The sequence below is a fragment of the Amblyraja radiata genome, chromosome 17 (assembly GCF_010909765.2).
Source record: "Amblyraja radiata isolate CabotCenter1 chromosome 17, sAmbRad1.1.pri, whole genome shotgun sequence".
NCBI classification, from domain to species: domain Eukaryota; kingdom Metazoa; phylum Chordata; class Chondrichthyes; order Rajiformes; family Rajidae; genus Amblyraja; species Amblyraja radiata.
This window is the reverse complement of record NC_045972.1, coordinates 38528334-38550007: the sequence shown is the minus strand read 5'-3', so window position 1 is coordinate 38550007 and position 21674 is coordinate 38528334. Positions and strand designations below refer to the sequence as shown.

The following is a 21674-nucleotide window of genomic DNA, read 5'->3' as shown; positions in this document are numbered from 1 at the left end:
GTTCCACAGGGCTGTGTGCTGAGCCCCCTCCTCTACTCCCTCTTCACCTACGACTGCACACCTGTACATGGTACTAACACCATCATCAAGTATGCAGATGATACAACGGTGATTGGCCTCATCAGCAACAACGATGAGTCGGCCTATAGGGAGGAGGTCCAGCTCCTAGCAGCATGGTGCGCTGACAACAACCTGGCCCTTAACTTCAAGAAGACCAAGGACCTCATTGTAGACTTCAGGAAGTCTAGGGGCGGCACGTACACCCCATCCACATCAATGGGACGGAGGTGGAACGTGTTTCCAGCTTCAGGTTCCTGGGGGTCAACATCTCCGATGACCTCTCTTGGACCCACAATACCTCAACTCTGGTCAAGAAGGCTCACCAGCGTCTCTTCTTCCTGAGGAGACTGAGGAAGGTCCATCTGTCTCCTCAGATCCTGGTGAACTTCTACCGCTGCACCATCGGGAGCATCCTTACCAACTGCATCACAGTATGGTATGGCAACTGCTCTGTCTCCGACCGGAAAGCACTGCAGAGGGTGGTGAAAATTGCCCAACGCATCACCGGTTACTCGCTCCCCTCCATTGAGTCTGTCCAAAGCAAGCGTTGTCTGCGGAGGGCGCTCAGCATCGCCAAGGACTGCTCTCACCCCAACCATGGACTGTTTACCCTCCTACCATCCGGGAGGCGCTACAGGTCTCTCTGTTGCCGGACCAGCAGGTCCAGGAACAGCTTCTTCCCTGCGGCTGTCACACTACTCAACAATGGACCTCGGTGACTGCCAATCACCCCCCCCCCCCCGGACACTCCTCCCACAGGAAAAAAGAAGTCTATGACTGTATGCATGTAAACAGATTTATTTATTGAAATCATATTCTATGTCGCTCTTCCAGGGAGATGCTAACTGCATTTTGTTGTCTCTTTACTGTACACTGACAATGACAATTAAAGTTGAATCTGAATCTGAATCTGAATCACACTGTGATAAGTTTGTGTAAAGCCACATGGATAATTATCAGAGCACTAAAGTCAACAGGAATTGACTGTCTTCCAACATTATCAAACATAGGTACCCAGGATTTTAGACGGGAAACATCCATTTCTCGCAGCAACAGCCACATCTCTGTAAATCCACCACACTTGTTCCAGCATACGATGGAGGAAAAAAATTACATGAACTGCTGGAGTGACTCAGCGGGTCAGGCAAGCGCGTCTGGAGGGCATGAATAGATGACATTTTGGGTGGGGTTCCTTCTTCAGACATTCAGGGGGGGGGGGGGATTAGCTAGAAAATAAATGGGGGCAGGACAAGGATGAGGTGGGGGTTTGATTTGCAGATGGGTGGACAAAGGCTAGAGATGAAAAGTGACAAAAGGGTGTGTGATAAGGAGAGAAGAGTAGTGAAATGTAAAGCCAGAGGGAGGGGATAGAGGTGGAATGGGATGATGTGGGGCAGGATAGTCGGAGAAATAGATGCATATCAAGGTTGGGCACATGAAAGGGGGAGGTGTGGGGTGGAAAGATTTCCCCTGAAACACACTCAATCCAATACACCCAAACCAGAGTAATAGTGGATTCTGTTTCTTCAATGGAGTTTGTTTTTTCTACTGGGAATCTGCTCTGTACAGTCAGTGATTCATTGCCTTGTAGCTGTAACGTTAAATTCTATCTTGATGCTGAATTTACCCGCAGAGCACAGTTTACAGATGTTTCCTGGGTTAGTGTACTACAATGCACATTAACTCCTCCCATTGTCAAAGACGGAAATAGCTGCATTTACTAGACTAAGTGGGACACGTTGGGTCCCAGCATCACACGGGAGGGCTGGTCACCAATGCAATATTCCACCTCTCCACCAATTCCAATATTGCTCGCCAGTGTGTGGGGTGGGGGTGGGGGGCCTTTCTGTCGCGCTAGTATGGGTGTTGTGGGCCAAAGGTACTGGTTTCCAGAGGGCTAGTATAGACATTGTGGGCCAAATGGATTCTTGGGCTGGCAGCCAACTGTTGCAACGAATTTAAAAGCCAAGCCAAGGCAAACAATTTGGCTGCAGCCACCCGACAATCAAAATTCATTTTGTGAACACAAACTTTTTAAAAAGGCGAGGCAAACAATTGGGCAGCAACCACCCGACAACCAAAATTCATTTTGTGAACACAAACTTTTAAAAAAGACGAGGCAAACAATTGGGCAGCAACCACCCGACAGCCAAAATTCATTTTGTGAACACAAACTTGTTTAAAAAGTGAGGCAAACAATTGGGCAGCAGCCACCTGACAACCAAAATTCATTTTGTGAACACAAACCCGTTAAAAAGGTAGAGGCAAACAATTGGGCAGCAGCCACCCGACAACCAAAATTCATTTTGTGAACACAAACTCCGTTAAAAAGGCGAGGCAAATAATTGGGCAGCAGCCACCTTACAGCCGCATCGAGGGGACTCACCGTGGAGTAGACGTGCGTTCAGTGTTATTCGCGGCTCAGAGAGCCGTGACCCTCTCGTTTCCTGGGTCTAGCAGAGACTGAGTGAGGGACTACACTACAGGGTTTTATAGTCCCGCCCCCCTGCCGCCAGCGGGGGCAGCAGAGAGAATAGGGATTTTAAAAAACCCCATTAATATCTCTGATTGTTCATCGATGGGAAAAATCCTCCGGTCCCGGAAGGCGGAGGGGGGCTCTGAGCGAGGCGGCGGCGTTCTCTCGGAAATCACACCACAGCGAGCCAAAAGCGGTCAAGATCAGACTTTTAGTAATATAGAAGATAGATATAGCAGCTAAACATTTTAAACCTCTATGGATTGTTACAGATGTCTGGAATATTGGAAGGCCTGAACTGTGAAGCGGCTTCTTGTGTTGACATTTAAATTCCCAGCCTATCTGGAGGGCCACATCCCAAAGATTAAAGGTCATTGTGTTACCTTCCAGCACTCCAGGAGTTGTCATTATCAAGGACAAAGTGGCCTGCTTAATTGACACTCCACCCATCACACTAAACATTTACTTCCTTCACCACACCTACAATGCATATAGAATAAATTCATTCACTGCAAATTGAATAATATTTAAATGTCTTTGAATAGGACCTTCCTCTGGGCAGAATCTACCCTCCACGTCCATTCCAGGTGATGGCAGGTTATGATAGTGGTTCCCATTAACTATCAATATCAATATCAGTTTTATTCGTCACTTGCACATAAAGTGCAAGTGAATAAATTTGCCAGCAGTGGTACAATGAAAAAGAACACACAAAAACACAATACATTTTTTTAACACAAACATCCACCACAGCATTCATCACTTGTGGTGGAAGGCACAAAATTTGGCCAGTCTAATACTTTCATCTCTTTCTCGCTCACTACCTCTTCCCAATATGAAAGATTGTTCATGGTAGCAAAGAAAAGCATGTATTGTAAAGATTCAACTGCATTGTAACAAGCTCAAAGATTGAATCTTTCTAAATCAAAGACCTGCATATAGTTAGAGCTGCTCTTCAATATGGTAAGTCAGCAATCCTCCCAAAGCCACGTCCATGCTCTGCCTACTGATCTTTCGCAAGAGAACATGAAATCAATTAAATTAATATTGCAAAGATTCAACCAAGGAAATCTCTTATCAGTGGTCAAAAAAATGGCTAAATATTCTAAGAATCCAGTTTAGAGGGAACCTGAGTCATAAAGGTTTGTGACATCATAAGGTCATAAGGAATAGAAGTAGAATTAGGCCATTCGGCCCACCATTCAATCATGGCTGGTCTATCTCTCCCCCCTAACCCCATTCTCCTCCCCATAACCTCTGACACCTGTACTAATTAAGAAAGCGTGACATCTTAACAGCCACGGGCAAAATTAATCCTTCCCCTGCTTTGTGGTTGCAGTGTGGCTGTGGTAGGTGGCAGCTTTCAATAAATGAAGCACAGCTACTTAACACACTTGCCACAGTTACATAGAAACATAGAAACTAGGTGCAGGAGGAGGCCATTCTGCCCTTCTAGCCAGCATCGCCATTCATTGTGATCATGGCTGATCGTCCCCTATCAATAACCCGTGCCTGCCTTCTCCCCATATCCCTTGACTCCACTAACCCCTAGAGCTCTAACTCTCTCAAATCCATCCAGTGACTTGGCCTCCACTGCCCTCTGTGGCAGGGAATTCCATAAATTCACAACTCTCTGGGTGAATACGTTTTTTCTCACCTCAGTCTTAAATGACCTCCCCTTTATTCTAAGACCGTGACCCCTGGTTTTGGACTCACCCAACATTGGGAACATTTTTCCTGCATCTAGCTTGTCCAGTCCTTTTATAAATTTATATGTTTCTATAAGAAAGCCCCTCATCCTTCTAAACTCCAGTGAATACAAGCCTAGTCTTTTCAATCTTTCCTCATATGTTAGACCTGCCATCCCAGGGATCAATCTCGTGAACCTATGCTGCACTGCTTCAATCACAAGGATGTCCTTCCTCAAATTAGGAGACCAAAACTGTACACAATACTCCAGATGTGGTCTCACCAGAGCCCTATACAACTGCAGAAGAAAGTTCAGCTGGGAGAATTGTTGACCTTCTTCTTGCGTATGGCGTGCACAGCCTAAAGTTGTAGACAACAAAACACTACATCTATTTGTTTGTGCACATCGGGTTGATTGCATTAGTCAAAACAGGGTGGACCACATGAAGGTTGCAATCTCCCACCCCACTTGTTGACTGAACTGCCTGGTCTGCTGTGAACTACCAACTAAGCGATGATCCCTTTAAATAGCAGGCTGGAGGAGTTGCTTCCTGCTGTTGAATGTGGAATGGGCAATGTGAGAGTGAGAATGTTCCAATATTGGCATTGCTGGCAATGAATCAATAATGTGTGGTTTTTTTTTAGAGATACAGAGCCTTCAGCTCACTGAGTTCACACCGACCAGCGATCCCCAAACACTAGCTCCATCTTACACACTATGGGACAATTTACAATCTTTACTGAAGCCAGTTAACCTACAAACCTGTACGTCTTTGGAGTGTGGGAGGAAACTGAAGCACCTGGGTAAAACTCACAGGGAGAACGTGCAAACTCCGTATAGACAGCACCCTCATTCAGAATCAAATCCAGGTCTCTGGCGCTGTAAGGCAGCAACTCTACCACTGCGCCACCATATTGATTGACAGATATCTTGATCTGCACACACTATATGCATTGATCAGGCTGTGATTCTGGCATCACAGGCATGTCTATACATTGGATGCAGCTTTGCAACCAATCTGGCTCGCATAGTGCTAGAGATTTGAACCTTTCTCTGTACAGTCACTCATTAACTGACCTAGCTGCCTCCAAAGACCATTGTATAAGTTGAGTAATTGGGTCATAATGTCCTTGTTCTTTCTGTGGTCCTCTTCCTGCTGCCTTGGTGACAATAACTGTTGTCTTTTGTTGACCATGTTCGGGTGGTGTAGCTGAAATGCCAGTGGAGTTGTCTGAATTCAGACATTATGTAAGCTCAAAACCTTGCATGATTTATGTGTTGTTGGCAACAGCTCCATAAATAAGATCACAAAGGAATTCTGCTGCATCTATTTGATCATCAACCAACAACATATGGGGAAGCAGTTTTACAGCCAAATTCAATGCTTGGATCTTAAGCTGCTTCAGTTCTGTGAAGAGATTAGTGATAGAGATTGTTGGAAGCTGGTGTTAATTTAGCACCTGCATGGAACTTGCATAGTATGTTGAAATTAATGACACAAACATTAAAAATACCAACTGATTGACAAATATAGTTTCTCTACTATTCCAGCTTTTACAGTTATCTTGTTCAGTAGGTAAGCCTGTGTATGCTGAATTAAAGTGAGCAACCAGAAATGATAAAAGTCTGAAGTAAAAAGAGATAATGGTACAAATGCAATACTGGGTGTTCAGTATAAGATTCAGTACCATATATTTAGTATTGTAAGATTCATCACCAGATGATCACATCCAAATTATTCCTGGCCATTGTTTCCTTTAGAGATACAGCGAGGAAACGGGGCCCTTCGGCCCACCGAATCCATCACTTATACATCAGTTCTATGTCCTACACACAATTTACAGAGGCCAATTAACCTACGAATCTGCACTTCTTTGGAATGTGGGAGGAAACCGGAGCACTGGGTAATAACCCACATGGTCACAGGAAGAATGTACAAACACCAAACAAACAGCACCCAGGTCAGGACCGAACCTGAATCTCTGACATTGTGAGGCGACAACACTAGTTCTAGGTTAACCCACTTTCTCATCCACTCCCAATAAATTAGGACAATTTACAGAGACTATTTAAACTACAAAACTGCATGTCTTTAGGATATGGGAAGAAACCAGAGCAACCGGAGGAAACCCACGCTGTTACAAGGAGAATGTGTCAACCTCACATAGACAGTAGCCGAGTTCAATGGTTCTTTATTGTCACGTATGCACAGCACAGTGAAAGTCTTTTGCACAAACCACAAGTGCATGGTCACTATATTTTGCCGCGCTTTACAAAAAAAAAAAGAAAGTCCAAAGTCTGGTCAACACGCTGGAAGTACTGGAGCGTCCCCGGTCCAGGTAACCCCAGGAAAGCCCCAGGCTGCTGCAGGCCCGCGACTCGATGTCCCTCTCCTCGCCTGACCGCCTGTTTCAGAGGAGTGCCTCCTGCAGCTGACCTTCAAGGCCCGGTCCCTCTCCTACCAGCCCACTCCTCCAATCCGTCGCCATCAGCAGCTCCCCCCTCGACTCTCCGGTCTTCAGAGTTTCCGAGTTTCTCCCTGCAGGTGGCGGCCCACCAAGCCCTTGCTCGCAGCAGCGAACAAGGCCTGCCCACCGCATGTAGCCGCGGGCAGCCTGCTGTGTCTTTGTTCTCGTTGGTCACCAAATCCATCCTTGCTCTCAGCCAGCCACTTCCCTTTCCAGGATCCAATCTGGGTGTGCGGCAGCATCTCTGCCAGCTGTGCCACTTGGCTGGTTGTACACGTGCCATGTATTCTTTATTGCAAAACTAAGCAGAAGCTCCGAGCTTAAAATAATTCAGATCAAAATAGTGAAATTGGTAAACAAGTTAGATAAACTGTTTACATTCTGTTCCCTTTCTGTCTGAAGAAAAGTTCTGACCAGAAATGCTGCCTGACCCGCCGAGTTATTCCAGCATTTTGTGTTTTGGTCTGTTTTATATTGATGTTAAATTTAAAATTTAAATTTCTTTATTTATATAGCACATTTTTAGTCAACTTGCATTGACCCCAAAGTGCTTCACATAATTACATCCACACACACAGGCAAAGGTGGGTGAAGTGTCTTGCCCAAGGACACACACAGGCAAAGGTGGGTGAAGTGTCTTGCCCAAGGACACAACGACAGTATGCACTCCAAGCGGGATTCGGACCAGCTACCTTCCGGTTGCCAGTCGAACACTTAGCCCATTGTGCCATCTGTCGTCCCTCATGAATGATGAAGACATTTTTGACCCGTAAGCCCATTGTACTGTTCAGTGTGATCATGCATGACCCATGACCCAGCTTTTCCCATTGCCTATGACAATTACTTTTGCATATATCAATCTCAAAGTAAACTTAAGGATTAACCTTAAGAATTAATTCCAAAATTCTTCCAACTTTTTTCCAACAGTTCCTAACTGCATTCTCATTCGACTTTTCTCTGTTTTTCTCACCTGTCTCTTCATCTTAATGACAGGATTACTTATTACTGGCTTAACCTGCAAGTGACCTTTCTCAGATGTGCAGCAACATGTTGTAATCCCACCCAAATAAAACATCTTTCTTAAATTTCCCTTTTTATTCACATTTCCCCACTCTCTACTCCATTTTAACCAACTTGCTGAATAATATTAACCCACTTGCTAAATCCCTTTGGCAAACTATGAGCTCCTCGTAACTGGTAAATATATCTGTGGCCTCAGCAAATTTGGCTACAAAATACTCATCTTTCATCTCAGTCATTAATCAAGATTAGAAATCGTCATGACACACTATCTCAGCTCATCTCATCCTATTCACCCAGAGACTGACAACATATGGAGTCATCTAGCATGGAATCAGGCACTTCAGTCCATTGAGTCTGTGCCAGCCCTGAAACACCCATCCACATTAAACTTTCATTTTATGCTCCACACACACTAATCACTTGAAGTAATGGGTATGGATGGAAAGTCAGCCTTACTCTACATTGTAAGAATCGTAGGTTTGTCTATAAGAGCAACCTTCTGCTTGTTATACAGTAAGGAAACGTCAAACTGTAACCATCACATTAAAATAAGTTTGGTCTTCCTCTATGTTTGCTTTAGTTCTAATATTCTTACAGTATATGACATAGTTTGGTCTGGCTCTGGCTCCTAGCGTGATTTCTCAATTAAATGTACTTTTGAAATTCTCATTGCTCTGGTTGCCATGGGGAGGAATAACGCCTGAATAAACCAAACTAGGTGGTGCTTCCTTTGACAACTTGGTGTTTTAGTCCAGTTTAGTTTAGATTAAAGATGCAGCATGGAAACAGGCCCTTCGGCCCACCGAGTCCACCCCGACCAGCGATCACCCGTACTCTAGTTCTATCCTGTACAGAAGGGATAATTTACTGAAGCCTATTAACCTACTAACCTGCACGCCTTTGGGATGTGGGAGGAAACCGGATCACCAGGAGAAAACCCAAATAGTCACAGGGAGAATGTACAAACTCCATACAGATAGCACCCATGGTCAGGATCGAACCTGGGTCTCTGGCGTTGTAAGGCAGCAACTTAGGGCGGTCACAGTGGCGCATAAGGGCAGTCACGGTGGCGCAGCGGTAGAGTTGCTGCCTTTCAGTGAACGCAGCGCTGGAGCTCCGGGTTTGATCCTGACTACGGGTGCTGTCTGTACGGAGTTTGTACGTTCTCCCCGTGATCTGCTTAGGTTTTCTTCGAGATCTTCGGTTCACTTCCACACTCCAGAGACGTACAGGTTTGTAGGTTAATTGGCTTGGTAAATGTAACAAAAAAAATTGTCCATAGTGGGTAGACAAAAATGCTGGAGAAACTCAGCGGGTGAGGCAGCATCTATGGAGCGAAGGAAATAGGCAACGTTTCGGGTCGAAACCCTTCTTCAGACTGATGTGAGGGTGGGGGGGGAGGGAAGAAGAAAGGAAGAGGTGAAGCCAGTGGGCTGAGGGAGAGCTGAGAAGGGGAGGAGAAAGTAGGGACTACCTGAAATTAGAGAAGTCAATGTTCATACCACTGGAGTGCAAACTGCCCAAGCAAAATATGAGGTGCTGCTCCTCCAATTTACGGTGGTCCTCACTCTAGCCATGGAGGAGGCCCAGGACAGAAAGGTCGGATTCGGAATGGGAGGGGGAGTTGAAGTGCTGAGCCACCGGGTGGATGTAGCATAGTGTTAATGTGCGGGGATCGCTGGTCGGCGAGGACTCAGTGGGCCGAAGGGCCTGTTTCCATGCTGTATCTCTAAACTCAACTAAACTCTACTGCTGTGCCACTGTGTCATCCTATTGTTAATTAATTCATGGGATTTGGACAACATCGGTAAGGCCAGCATTTGATGCCCATCCCTAATTGTCCTTCAATTGTCTGGCATTTAAGCCATTTCAGGGGGACAGTTTGGCCTGTTGTGCCTTTGAATAGGTTAGGATGGATAAAGATAGCAGATTTATTTTCCTGAAGGAAATTAGTGAACCTGATTGATATTGAAAAAGCTATCTGGTGATTTCATTCCCAATGCATTCTTTCAAAGTATCAACTCTGATTCAGGCCTCCAACATACTTTCAGTGACTTAACCATGATATTAAGATCCAAATGATATTGAATATATAAACATCCTTTAAATTTATAATTAAGAAACGTAAAACTTTAATTTATTGTTTTGCAGTAAATTGCACACATTCTTCATATTGATTAAGTATCTTTCTAGGTCAAAATGGGTCTTACTGAAACCAAGCTGTTGCTACTACAACTGTAACTAATGACCCTGATCACTTTATTGTGTTGTGCTATTTTATCACGCCCTCTTGATGTTGCTCAGCTTGTTGCTACGGCTACAGGAGAAACAGAAAATAACATCTCCACTTTAAAGGAACATTTTGTGACTGAACTGGGAACAGAAGGACTTTAGTGGAGGGGCTCTCAGAACAAAACTGAAAGCACTCAAAGGTAAGAAGGCTAATTCCTCCTTATTTAATACAGTAACTAATGCCACAAATGCTTTGGGTGTGTAAAAATGGGGTGGGGATGTACAGAGTGAAAAAAATAAGCAGTACTGATTTGTTTGAAGACATAAGAGTGTAGTTCAGAAAAGTTAAAGGACCTTAATATTTTTTTTTGATATCTCAAATTATTTGATGCAGAGTATGATCTTTTCCATTGTTCCTCACCCTTTCCTTCTAAGAGTTGTGCAATCACCTTGTACCTTGTTACTTAGTTCTTCATGCAGAAGAATCCAGCTGTGCATCCACAATTTGCTGAAACGTGCACTAATTTCCACAGGTCATGGTCTGTTGTTTCAGTGTTCTTTGTAATCATTAAAGTGAAGATGTAACTCAATGAAAAGTTTATCTCTTCCTTGTATTCCACAGCAGACTCAGGGCATCACTAAACGTGGAATACCTTTGAAGTCCTGTCGCTATTGTTATGCGACCAACTGCACTATGTTATAAGGAACCACAACTAACAACAAAATCATCACACAATCTCCATCAGTATTAGTTAACGCGATAAAGTTGGTCACACTGAACAGCAAGGTTAAGACCCTGCTCATAAAATGATTCCAAAGATAATTCAGCGAGTCATCCAAAAGGTAGTGCACTGATAATGCAACGTTAGCACTGAACTGAATTAGCAACAGATACTGCAGATGCTGGTTTATACCAAAGATAGACATAAAGTGCTGGAGTAACTCAGTGGGCCAGGCAGCCACTCTGGAGGAAAAGGATAGTTCTGCAGAAGGATCCCAACCCAAAACGTCACTTATACTGATCTTCCAGAGATACTGCCAGACCCGCTGAGTTAAACCAGCATATTGTGTCCATCTTTAGCAACGGATATGCTCAGGTTTGTTCTTCAGATCAACTGTAGATAACTGTAGATCATGTTTGCCTGTGGGTTCAAATCCCACTCCAGTGTCGTGACCACTAGAACCCAGGCAGTGCTTTAAGTGTAAAGTTCTAAATGCTGGAGGAACACAGCGGGTCTGGAAACATTTGTGGAGGAGATGTACAGGTGACGTTTTAGGTCGGCAGGGTCCCGACCGGAAACGTCCTCTGACAATTTCCCTCCACAGATGCTGCCTGACCCGCTGAGTTCCTCCAGCGCTTGGTGTTTTGCTCAAGATTCCAACATCAGCAGTTCCTTATGTCTCCAGTACTTGCAGCACTCCAGTGTTACTCTATCAACAGTGGTATATTTTGGAAGTAAGGTTAAACCACGCTCCAATGGATACCCCATACATTACTTTCAAAAAGAAGGTGGAGTTATGGTTTGTGTGTGGACATGCTTGTCTCACAACCAACATCATAAAATAGATTAGCTGATCATTGTTACATTGAAATTAATGGGAGGTTGTCTTTTGCAAATGGTTACTCAATTTCCTACATTACAGTCAGTGACTACACTTAAAGATGTTGAATAAAAAATACTTTGTGATGTATAAAAGATAATATATAAATGTAAATCTTCCTATTACTGTTGAAGGCACAATATACAGGTAATAGAAACAAAAGTGCTGGAAATGCTCAAAAAGCCAAAGCAGCTGTGAAGGAAGAAACTAAGATAATGTTTAAGGTCATAGACCTTTCATTAGGTGGGTTCTGATACAAGGGCTTCAAACAGAAACTGTAATACTCTTTCACTCTCAGCATAACATGCTGAGTATTTTCAACATTTACAGTACTTTGCTTTTGCAACATAATTAATGTAGGTTACAAACCTGGAGGCTAACATTCTCATATTGTATGAATTTATTTTATTTTCCACAACCTGGAATTTTCCTCATTATTGTTACAATGTTACAACTCACAGCTTTCCTGACTTGGAAACAATCCATAACCACCACCGTCTTTGAAGCTTTATTGATTGATTGATGCAGCATGGAAATGGGCCCCTCGGCTCACGGAGTCCCTGCCAGCCATCGATTACCCGTTCACACTAGTTCTATGTTATCCCTCTTGTTCATCCACTCTCGACACATTAGGGGCAATATACAGAGGCCAATTAATCTACAAACCCATATGTCTTTGGGCTGTGGGAAGAAACCCAAGCACCTGGAGCAAACCCACACGGTCACAGGAAGAATGCGCAAAATTCACACAGACGGCACCCAAGGTCAGGTGTATGGCGCTGTGAGGCAGCAGCTCTACCATCTGTGTGCTGTGCCGCCTAGTGTGCCATTGTGCCACGGTCTGACTAACTGTGCAAAAGGAGAAGTAAAGTTGCTGATCTCTATAGAATGCAAACCAGGAGGGAAAATTTCTCATATTGTAGTTTATCCTATTTTTCACAACCAAGAATTTTCTTAATTATTCCATAAATCTAAATGGTTGAAATTATTTTTAGCAAACAAAAGTGTTTAAATAGCACTGGAGAAAAGGCATGCTTCATTGGTGACTTTCACCCCAGAGATAGCACATCTATTTTTCCAGAATTATTTGAAAATGCAAATTTAAGGGAAGGGCTGAGTAAATAAAATGTCTCTATTTTTGTTCAATATAAGTAATATCATAGGCAAAAATCCAAATTTAGGTTGGACATAAAAATCACCAGATTATTACAATATGCATTTGTAATAGGAAATGGAAATTAAGTTGGTGAGAAAGGTCATTAATAATCAATGTGCCACAGTTAAATAAAGCTAAGGAAAGACACAAAAATGCTGGAGTAACTCACTGGGTTAGACAGCATCCCTGGAGAACATGAGAACATTCTGAACCTACTGAGTTACTCCATCGTATTGTGTCTCTTCTTGGAGAACCAGCACCTGCAGTTCCTTGTTTCTTTAAATAGAGTTAATTCAGAGAATTCAGAATAAGTTTGGTTCTTTGAGGTAGTTTTCTTAAAGTCTTCCCACATTCATAACGTCCACTCCCATAGAAACCAGAAGTCTTCCATTGAGTTGAGCTGCAGATCGGCAGGTACTGCAACCATCCTTTTTCTCCTCTTGCTTGTAAATTATTTGCACCTTCCTAAGACTGCTCAGGAAATGAGTGCGAGAGAAAAGGGGAAGATAACGGTGAAACTATCTACAGCCATTGACGATTGATTTTTAAGAGAATTCTTTTACTTTGCCTATTTCTGAACTGGTAGCAAAGCAAGGAGCTACATTTGCTTGAGTTTTAGAAGCAAGTGGATGAAGTGGCCCTGACATAGCAGAGAATTGCAAAGTGCTGAAGTAGTTCAGCTGATCAGGCAGCACCCATGTAGGGAATGAGGAGGCAACCATGTTGTATTCCAAACCTGAAATGTTACATATCCATTCCTTCCACAGATGTGCTGGTACTCCAGCACTTTATGTGTTTGCTCAAGATTGCAGCATCTGCAGATCCTCCTGTCTCTATCAGAGAATTAGCTCAAAACCAGCCACTGCTTCCAATATTATAGGGTGGTTTAGTTTAGTTTGGTTTAGAAATACAGTGTGGAAACAGGTCCGTCAGCCCACTGAGTCCACACCGATCAGTGATCACCTGTACATTTACAGAACCAATTAATCCACAAACCTGCATGTGTTTGGAATATGGTAGAGAGCTGGAGCATCCAGAGAAGGTACAAACTCCATACAGACAGCACACATGGTCAAGATCAAACTTCTTGCCTGATGAGAGAGGGGAGAAGAGGGAGTGTCTAGGGTGAGACTTATCCTTGAGTATGCTGGTGGCAGGGGCGGAAATCCCGGAGGGGCCAGGGGGGACACGCCCCCCCCCCCCCCACTGTTTTGAGAGGTGGGGGACGAACCCCCCCCCCCCACCCCCATTTTTTATAATCCGGATTTTAAAACCCAGTGAAATCTCTGCTTTCCGCGAGACAGTGGGGGTGGGATGGCTGATCGAGGGCGCCGATTGGACGAGAGAGACGTCGGTCAGCAGGCAATGGGGGCGGGACATGATGATTCAGCACGATCATTGGAGGAGGGAGGTGTCGGTCAGAGGCGGAAGTAGGGGGGGTTGGGACTGAGGATAGAGCGCGGTGATTGGAAGAGGGAGACGTACCAAAACACTCTCGGCACAGACCTGTGCCTCATCTGCAGCCAGGATCGAGCCCGGCTCTCTGGCACTGTTCCGTCCCCATCCAAGTGTCCACCCCTGGGGGTGGCCAGAGACGTCAGGAGTCACACGGGAGCTGTGCCCCCAGGCCCACAGCCAGCGCAAAGAAGCAGTGCTAAACCCAGCTCAGCTCTGCCTGTCCCGCCAGGTTAACCTACAGCCCTGCCTGGACTTGCGGGAAATATGGCCCAGGTTTACAGCCAGCACTGAGAAGCAGCGCTGGCGTCCCATCAGTCCAGGCAGGGCTGTAGGTTAACCTGGCGAGACAGGCAGAGTTGAGCTGCATTTAGCGCTGGATTGAGCCTCCGAAACCTCGCGCGTGTATGTGTGTGAGTGTGCGCATGTGCACGCAGCCGCCAAGAAATCGTGTCCCCCCTATCCCCCAAATCCATAGCGATTTCCATGCCTGGCTGGTGGCCCTGCCAAGGCAGCATTAAGTGTAGATGATGTAATTGGAAAGGAGGTTGGTTTGTGTCATAGTCTGGGCTGCAAACATATTTCTTGCAATCTTGGATGGAGCTGTTCCAAACCTGTGGCCTACCGACCTCCCAGAGCCTCCAACTGATTCTACTGTTGGGGGAGAATACAATAGGTTTAGATCAGGATCATTATAAATGTATGCTTTACGGTGTTTGTTGGACATCTTCCTGTGCATATGTCTCTATGATTCATAAACTAGGGCAGACATTGGCACAGAGAACATGCAGTTGAAGTCAAGCAATGTGCACATTAATGGAATATACATACTTGGTACACCAGAAAGCAAATGGTGCTTGGAAGGATAAACAGTTACAGGCCAAATGCACATACAATTATCAATGCTCATTGCACCCTTGAGATAGAGTAATACAGCATGGAAACAGGCCCTTCGGCCAAATTTTCCCATGCTGACCAAGATGCCCCATCTACAATAGTCCCACCTGCCCACGTTTGACCTATATTCCTGCAAACCTTTGCTGTCCCTGTACCTGTCTAAATGTCTGTGTTGTTATCATACCTGCCTCAACGACACCATCTGGCAGCTCGTTCCATATACCCACCACAACCTGAACTGTATTATCCTTTCAATGGTATTTTAAGGTTGTGGGAATACTAATGCTAAATACACACTGGCCACTGGGCTACATTCAACAATTCAGATACAGAAGTAAAAACAAATAATGCCGGTAATACTCAGGCGATCCAACACATCTGTGCAGAGTGATACAGAAACAGATGCAGAAGTAGATGCAGTCACAGACTAGAGTGAAAACCCTCTGGTTTTCAAAGTGAATGACATTGCAAGTTTGGAGGGAAAAGCAATTTCCAAGAAGTGACTATACTCAGAAAACTGGTAATTGTTGAGCAGATAAATAAATATAATTACAAGCATGAATCATGTCCAGTGGTACACAATAAATCAAATTAGAATCTCAGATAAGTGAGCAGTAAATTCAGTATCACCCTCTCCACAACCTTTTACCTCTCATCACTTTGGAATCTTCTGTTTTGGACAGGCTAATGGGCCTATCCCACTTAGGCAATTTTTCAGGCAACTGCCGGCGACTGTCAAGTTGGCGGCAGTCGCCTGAATAACCAGCAACTGGAGCGGCGACTGTCAGAGTGGAATACACACACACATCGCTTCCTTCACCAACCCGGCAGGGAACAGGGCCAGCAGGGGGAGCGCTGTCTGAGTGACATTCACATGGTGCAAAGCGAATGTGAAACACACCGTGATGAACAGGAAGGTTGGCGCTGTAATTAAGACGGCTAAAGCACAGTTGTACGGTAAGTCCTTTAAAAGAGGGTGGGGGGGGGGGAAGGAGTGGAAACAACTTTTAAGAAACCAGAGATACACGGCTGTGAAGCTCGGAGGACATTTAAAAACTACTGCTTACGTTTTTTTGTCCAATGAGGCAATGAAATTCACCGGTCAGCATCGGCTACAACCTACGAAAACCTACGAGAAACTTCGACCTCCTGGCAACCCAGTAGGACCCCCTGGCAACCACCATCGTGGCTTCATTCTGGTCAATAGACAATAGTCAATAGACAACAGGTGCAGGAGTAGGCCATTCGGCCCTTCGTACTTCCCCTTTTCCCAACTTGACGCCATTTAGATAATCTGCCTTCCCGTTTTTGCGACCAAAGTGGATAACCTCACATTTATCCACATTAAACTTCATCTGCCCACTCCCCCAACCTGTCCAAGTCACCCTGCATTCTCATAGCATCCTCCTCACAGTTCACACTGCCACCCAGCTTTGTGTCATCTGCAAATTTGCTAATGTTACTTTGAATCCCTTCATCCAAATCATTGATGTATGTTGTAAATAGCTGCGGTCCCAGCACCGAGCCTTGCGGTACCCCACTAGTCACTGCCTGCCATTCTGAAAGGGACCCGTTAATCCCTACTCTTTGTTTCCTGTCTGCCAACCACTTCTCTATCCATGTCAGCACTCTACCCCAATACCATGTGCCCTAATTTTGCCCACTAATCTCCTATGTGGGACCTTATCAAATGCTTTCTGAAAGTCCAGGTACACTACATCCACTGGCTCTCCCTTGTGCATTTTCCTAGTTACATCTTCAAAAAATTCCAGATTAGTCAAGCATGATTTCCCCTTCGTAAATCCATGCTGACTCGGACCGATCCTGTTACTGCTATTCAAATGTTCGGCTATCTCATCTTTTATAATTGACTCCAGCATCTTCCCCACCACCGATGTCAGGCTAACTGGTTTATAATTCCCTGTTTTCTCTCTCCCGCCTTTCTTGAAACATGTTGAAAAATTCTCAGCAACCATAATGAGGCCGCGACTAGTTCCCAGAATGCGGGAACTCCTCACGACCATGAAGGCGACTCCCCGGCAACCACCCGCGAACATGTGGCGACCATGTGGCCACTGCATAGTCTCCTGCAGTCGCCGAAAAAGTCGCCTAAGTGGGACAGGCCCATTAGAGTTCTTCCTCATCCAAACGTATTAGATGGGGCACAAGAAACTGCAGATGCTGGAATCTTGCACAACAAATAAAAATGCTGGAGGAACTCATCGGGTCAGGCAGCATCTGTGCAGGGAATTTACAGACAACGTTTTGGGTCGGAAGAGGGGTCTTGATCCTAAATGTCATCCATTCATTCCAACCGCAGATGCTGCCTGACCTACTGCATTCCTCCAGTGCTCTGTTTTTGCTTACGCTTATCAGATTACTCTGAATAGCTTTCAGTTGAAAGATAGAAATGGTGAAAGTATTGTTCAGTTCCAGCTCCTCGTCTCGTTTTCTTGTCTCATTGCGAGCGGAGCACCAAGGCAAATTCCTTGTATTGTGTACATCTTGGCCAATAAACTTATTCATTCATTCATTCATCTGGCCTCATCTTCACTATGCAAAGTTAATGGAAAATAATGCTACTTGCTATCCAATTTGGATTTTCCAATGCAGAATAGTTTCATTCAAGTGCCGTAAACATAAAATTACTTTGAAACACCATGTTGTAAAGAACTTTATGTAAGGTAGTTCATGATCATCAGTCAATTGCACATGTCTAATTGACTGTAAGACGTCCAGAAAAGTTAATTTGAAGTTAATGAAAAGGGACACTAATTTCTGCAAATAGTCCAATTCCAATGCACAGTACTTATGTTTCATTCAAGTGCCATTAACTTAAAAATACTTTGAAATACCATGTTGTTTAAGACATTATTTATGTTGTTCAAGAGCCTGAGTTAATTGGACACGTGTCAATGATTGCAAGACCTTGTCCTGAAAGGTTTGTGGAAGGTTAATTAAAAGGAACGCTACTTTCTGCAATTATCTAACTTGGTGTTTCCAATGCAGAGTAGTTATGTTTCATTCAAGTGCCATTAACTAAAAAGTAATTTGAAATGTTGTAAAGCAATTTGGTCTCCAGGTCTGAGCCTCATTCTACAGCTGTGGAGATGGTCTGTGCCAACAAACCAAACACTAAATGGTTAACATTGTCACTGGATCTTGAATCAACTCCATTTTTCACTGGAAAGGAAGTGAAATTATCTTTTTATACCATATTGTATTTCAGGCCATATACTGTGTAGTGGACTATTTTGTTTATTATTTACTTATCAGTTATCAGCAGGAGGATGGCTGAGGGAGGCTCGGTTAACATGCAAACACTACATGAGTCGTTTAAGAAGTTTGCTTCTTATGGAGACACCAAAGCGACAGGCAATGAAATGACTGGGAAAAACTGGGCCAAGTTGTGCAAGGACTGCAAAATCATCGATGGCAAGACCATCACCTCAACCGACGTGGACATCGTCTTTTCAAAAGTGAAGTAGGTAACAGATGAATTTTCATGTTATGCACTTCCAGTTGAATCATTTGGCATTGTCCACTGAGGCAGAGCTGAGATTTTTACAAACTTGCATGGTACAAAATACTACCTCCAAATTTGAAATAGCTTTGTGAATTTAGTTTAGTTTAAAGATACAGCATGGGAATGGTCCCCTCAGCCCACCATGTCCGCGCCGACCAGTAATCACCTGTAAACTAGTTCTATGATATCCCAGCTTTGCATCCTACAAGTCAAGTGTAGACGAGGTGTATATATCCAGGGTTGATTCTCTGTTTCTTGTTTAGCAGTGTTCACAGAGTGACAAATAACCTTTCACTATAGTGGTCCTAGCTTTGCGTAGCACAATGGCGCAGCAGTAGAGTCGCTGTCCTACAGCACTAGAGACCCGTGTTTGATCCTGACTACGGATGCCGTTTACGGAGTTTGTGCATTCTCCCTGAGACCACATGGGTTTTCTCCGGGTGCTCCGGTTTCCTCCCACATCGCAAAAACATGCAGGATTGCGGGTTAATTGGCTTCTGTAAATTGTCCCTAGTGCGTAGGATAGAACTAGTGTATGCGTTCATCGTTTGTTGATGGTCTGGGCAGCGTCCACAATTCTCTGCAGTTTTTTGTGGTCTTGGATGGAGTTGTTCCGAAGTTGGTCCAAAGGGCATGTTTGATTCTATGACTGTATCTAAAACACTCTGTATGAGACGGTTTGGCTGCTGCTGTATATTTGCAATAATTTAAACCTGGTATTACAATTGCTTTGAGCTCTCAGTTTGTTCACATCACCATTTTCCTTTCATCAGAAGTGAAGTATTTTAATTAAATTTGCACGCAGAGGCAAAACAGCTCGAGTGATCACCTTTGAAGAGTTTAAAAATGCATTGGCAGAGCTGGCCCCCAAAAGATTCAAAGGCCAGAGTAAGGAGGAAGCTACTGAAGCTGCGTACAAGCTGATCGTGGGGAAAGACCCAACAAATGCCGGTGTAACGGTGAGTGAATAGAGCAGACATCACCCAGTGAAGGGTAAAAATGTCACGTAGCATGTTTGGCCTGATTTCATGCACCGTGGCTCAATCAGATTCATGCCATTGTTGGTGAAGGCAGGGGATCGGGCAACATGCAGAAACATTGGGGCAGGAAAAGGTAAGCTGGTCCATCAAAGCTGCCTGGCAATGCCATAAGCATCTGAACTCCTGACACTCCAAACCCACTCTGCGACATGTCATCTCCCAGGAATTACAAACAGAATCAGCAAAATATAGAAAAAGCTTTCAGTCTGAAGAAGAGTTCCGATCTGAAACATCATCTATCCATTCCCTGCACCGATGCTGCCTGGCCCGCTAAGTTCTTCCAGCACTTTGTGTTTTGCTTGCTGAAAAGGATTTCCTTCTGACCTAACAAACAACCTGCTGGAGGAATACAACGGGCCAAGCAGCACCTGTGGAGGCAAAAGGAACTGTTGTTGAGTTTTGACAGGAAACACTAATAATTCCTCCCCCATCCCCATACACACTGCTCACTACTGACTTCCTCCGGCAGATTGTTCGTTGCTCCAGATTGCAGCATCAGCAGCCTCTTGTGTTTTCTTCTGCCTACTTGGCTTTCCCTTCCTCCTCTCACTTTAGTTTAGTTTAGACATACAGCGCAGAAACAGGCCCTTCGGACCACCGGGTCCACGCCGACCAGCGATCCCCGAACATTAACACTATCCTACACCCACTAGGGACAATTTTTACATTTACCAAGCCAATTAACCTACAAACCTGTATGTCTTTGGAGTGTATGAGGAAACCGAAGATCTCGGAGAAAACCCACGCAGGTCATGGGGAAAACGTACAAACCCCGTACAGACAGCACCTGTAGTCGGGATAGAACCCGGGTCTCCGGCACTGCATTCGCTGTAAGGCAGCAACTCTACCGCTGTGCCACCGTGAGCGCCCTTGTACTTGCACTTGCTCTGTGCCCCAAGAACATTTGGGACAGATCTCAAAGCCATAAACTTTATTTCTCATGGTAGAAGAGACACATTTAGGGAACAACAGTTGTCTTTGTCAGCAAAAGCGAAGTATTTCACTGTACCTGGGTACAAGTGTCAATAAGGCATCATTGAATCTAGGGATATTGGGAGAAAGCTGGTATTGAATTTGGATAATCATCTATGATCTTATAGAATCCTTGATCTTATTCAATGATAGAGTAGGTTCAAAGGGCCAAAGTCATATACTTTAATATTATCCTATATAATGTCACTGTCTGAGGAGCTTAACATGAGTCTGGAATCAGAAATAAACATGTGGGTCAAATGCCTCTCTGTTTTTCTTGTTTCATGTAACAAATAAATAATTTTGTTTTCAGAAAGTGACAAAGACCGGTGCTGTTGACAGACTAACGGACACATCCAAGTACACAGGCTCCCACAAGGGACGTTTTAATGAAGACGGAAAAGGCAAAGGGAAGATTGGTCGAGAAGATGTAATAGATAAAACAGGTTATGTTGGAGCTTACAAAGGAGCTGGCACTTATGATGAAAAGCCAAAAGAGAAATAATGCTAGGAGTGATTTCTGGCTTAGGTGCCTTGTTGTGAATTGGAGAAATGTTTTGTTTATTCTGCTGAAAATTTAAGAACATTATAGAATTTCTGCTTAAAATCTTAAGCTTTTAATTAAAAATAATAATTTAATATAAAATAGTGATAATCTTCTGAATGGACACAGCTCATTTACAGTTTTTTTATATTTTGTGTAGAAAGTAGTTATTAAAAATAAACAGTTAACACCTATGTTAAAAAATAAACCAAGGGAAAGATTTTGTGTCGACAGCCACATGACAAAGAGGAAATAAGCCCCAAAAGTATTAAGTACATTTTTTCTATTAGAAATGTTACAATATAATAATGGAAATTGCATTTCATATACCCATTATAGAAAAATAATGTATAACTAGTCTTAAATATAACCTTTATAAAATAATTTAAATATTATTCTTAGATTACAGATACATGCACTTAACTACTTAACTATCCTTGACAAGAAGACTCTGAATTTTGAAGCAATTTCCTTCTGATGGGCCAACAATGCGTAACAATGCATGGGTCTGAAGAAGGGTCCCGACCCGAAAC

The 21674-nt window shown here is 43.9% G+C and overlaps 1 protein-coding gene across 1 annotated transcript; it reads left to right on the top strand.

The window, feature by feature from the left end:
- Window positions 1-10036: 10036 nt before the first annotated feature.
- LOC116982785 (tubulin polymerization-promoting protein family member 3-like) lies at window positions 10037-21345 on the top strand. The gene is made up of 4 exons (XM_033036234.1): window positions 10037-10149; window positions 18336-18543; window positions 19391-19544; window positions 20911-21345. The coding sequence occupies exons 2-4, from the start codon at window positions 18350-18352 to the stop codon at window positions 21100-21102; spliced, it is 540 nt and encodes a 179-aa protein (XP_032892125.1). The 5' UTR covers window positions 10037-10149; window positions 18336-18349; the 3' UTR covers window positions 21103-21345.
- The last annotated feature ends 329 nt before the right edge of the window (window positions 21346-21674 follow it).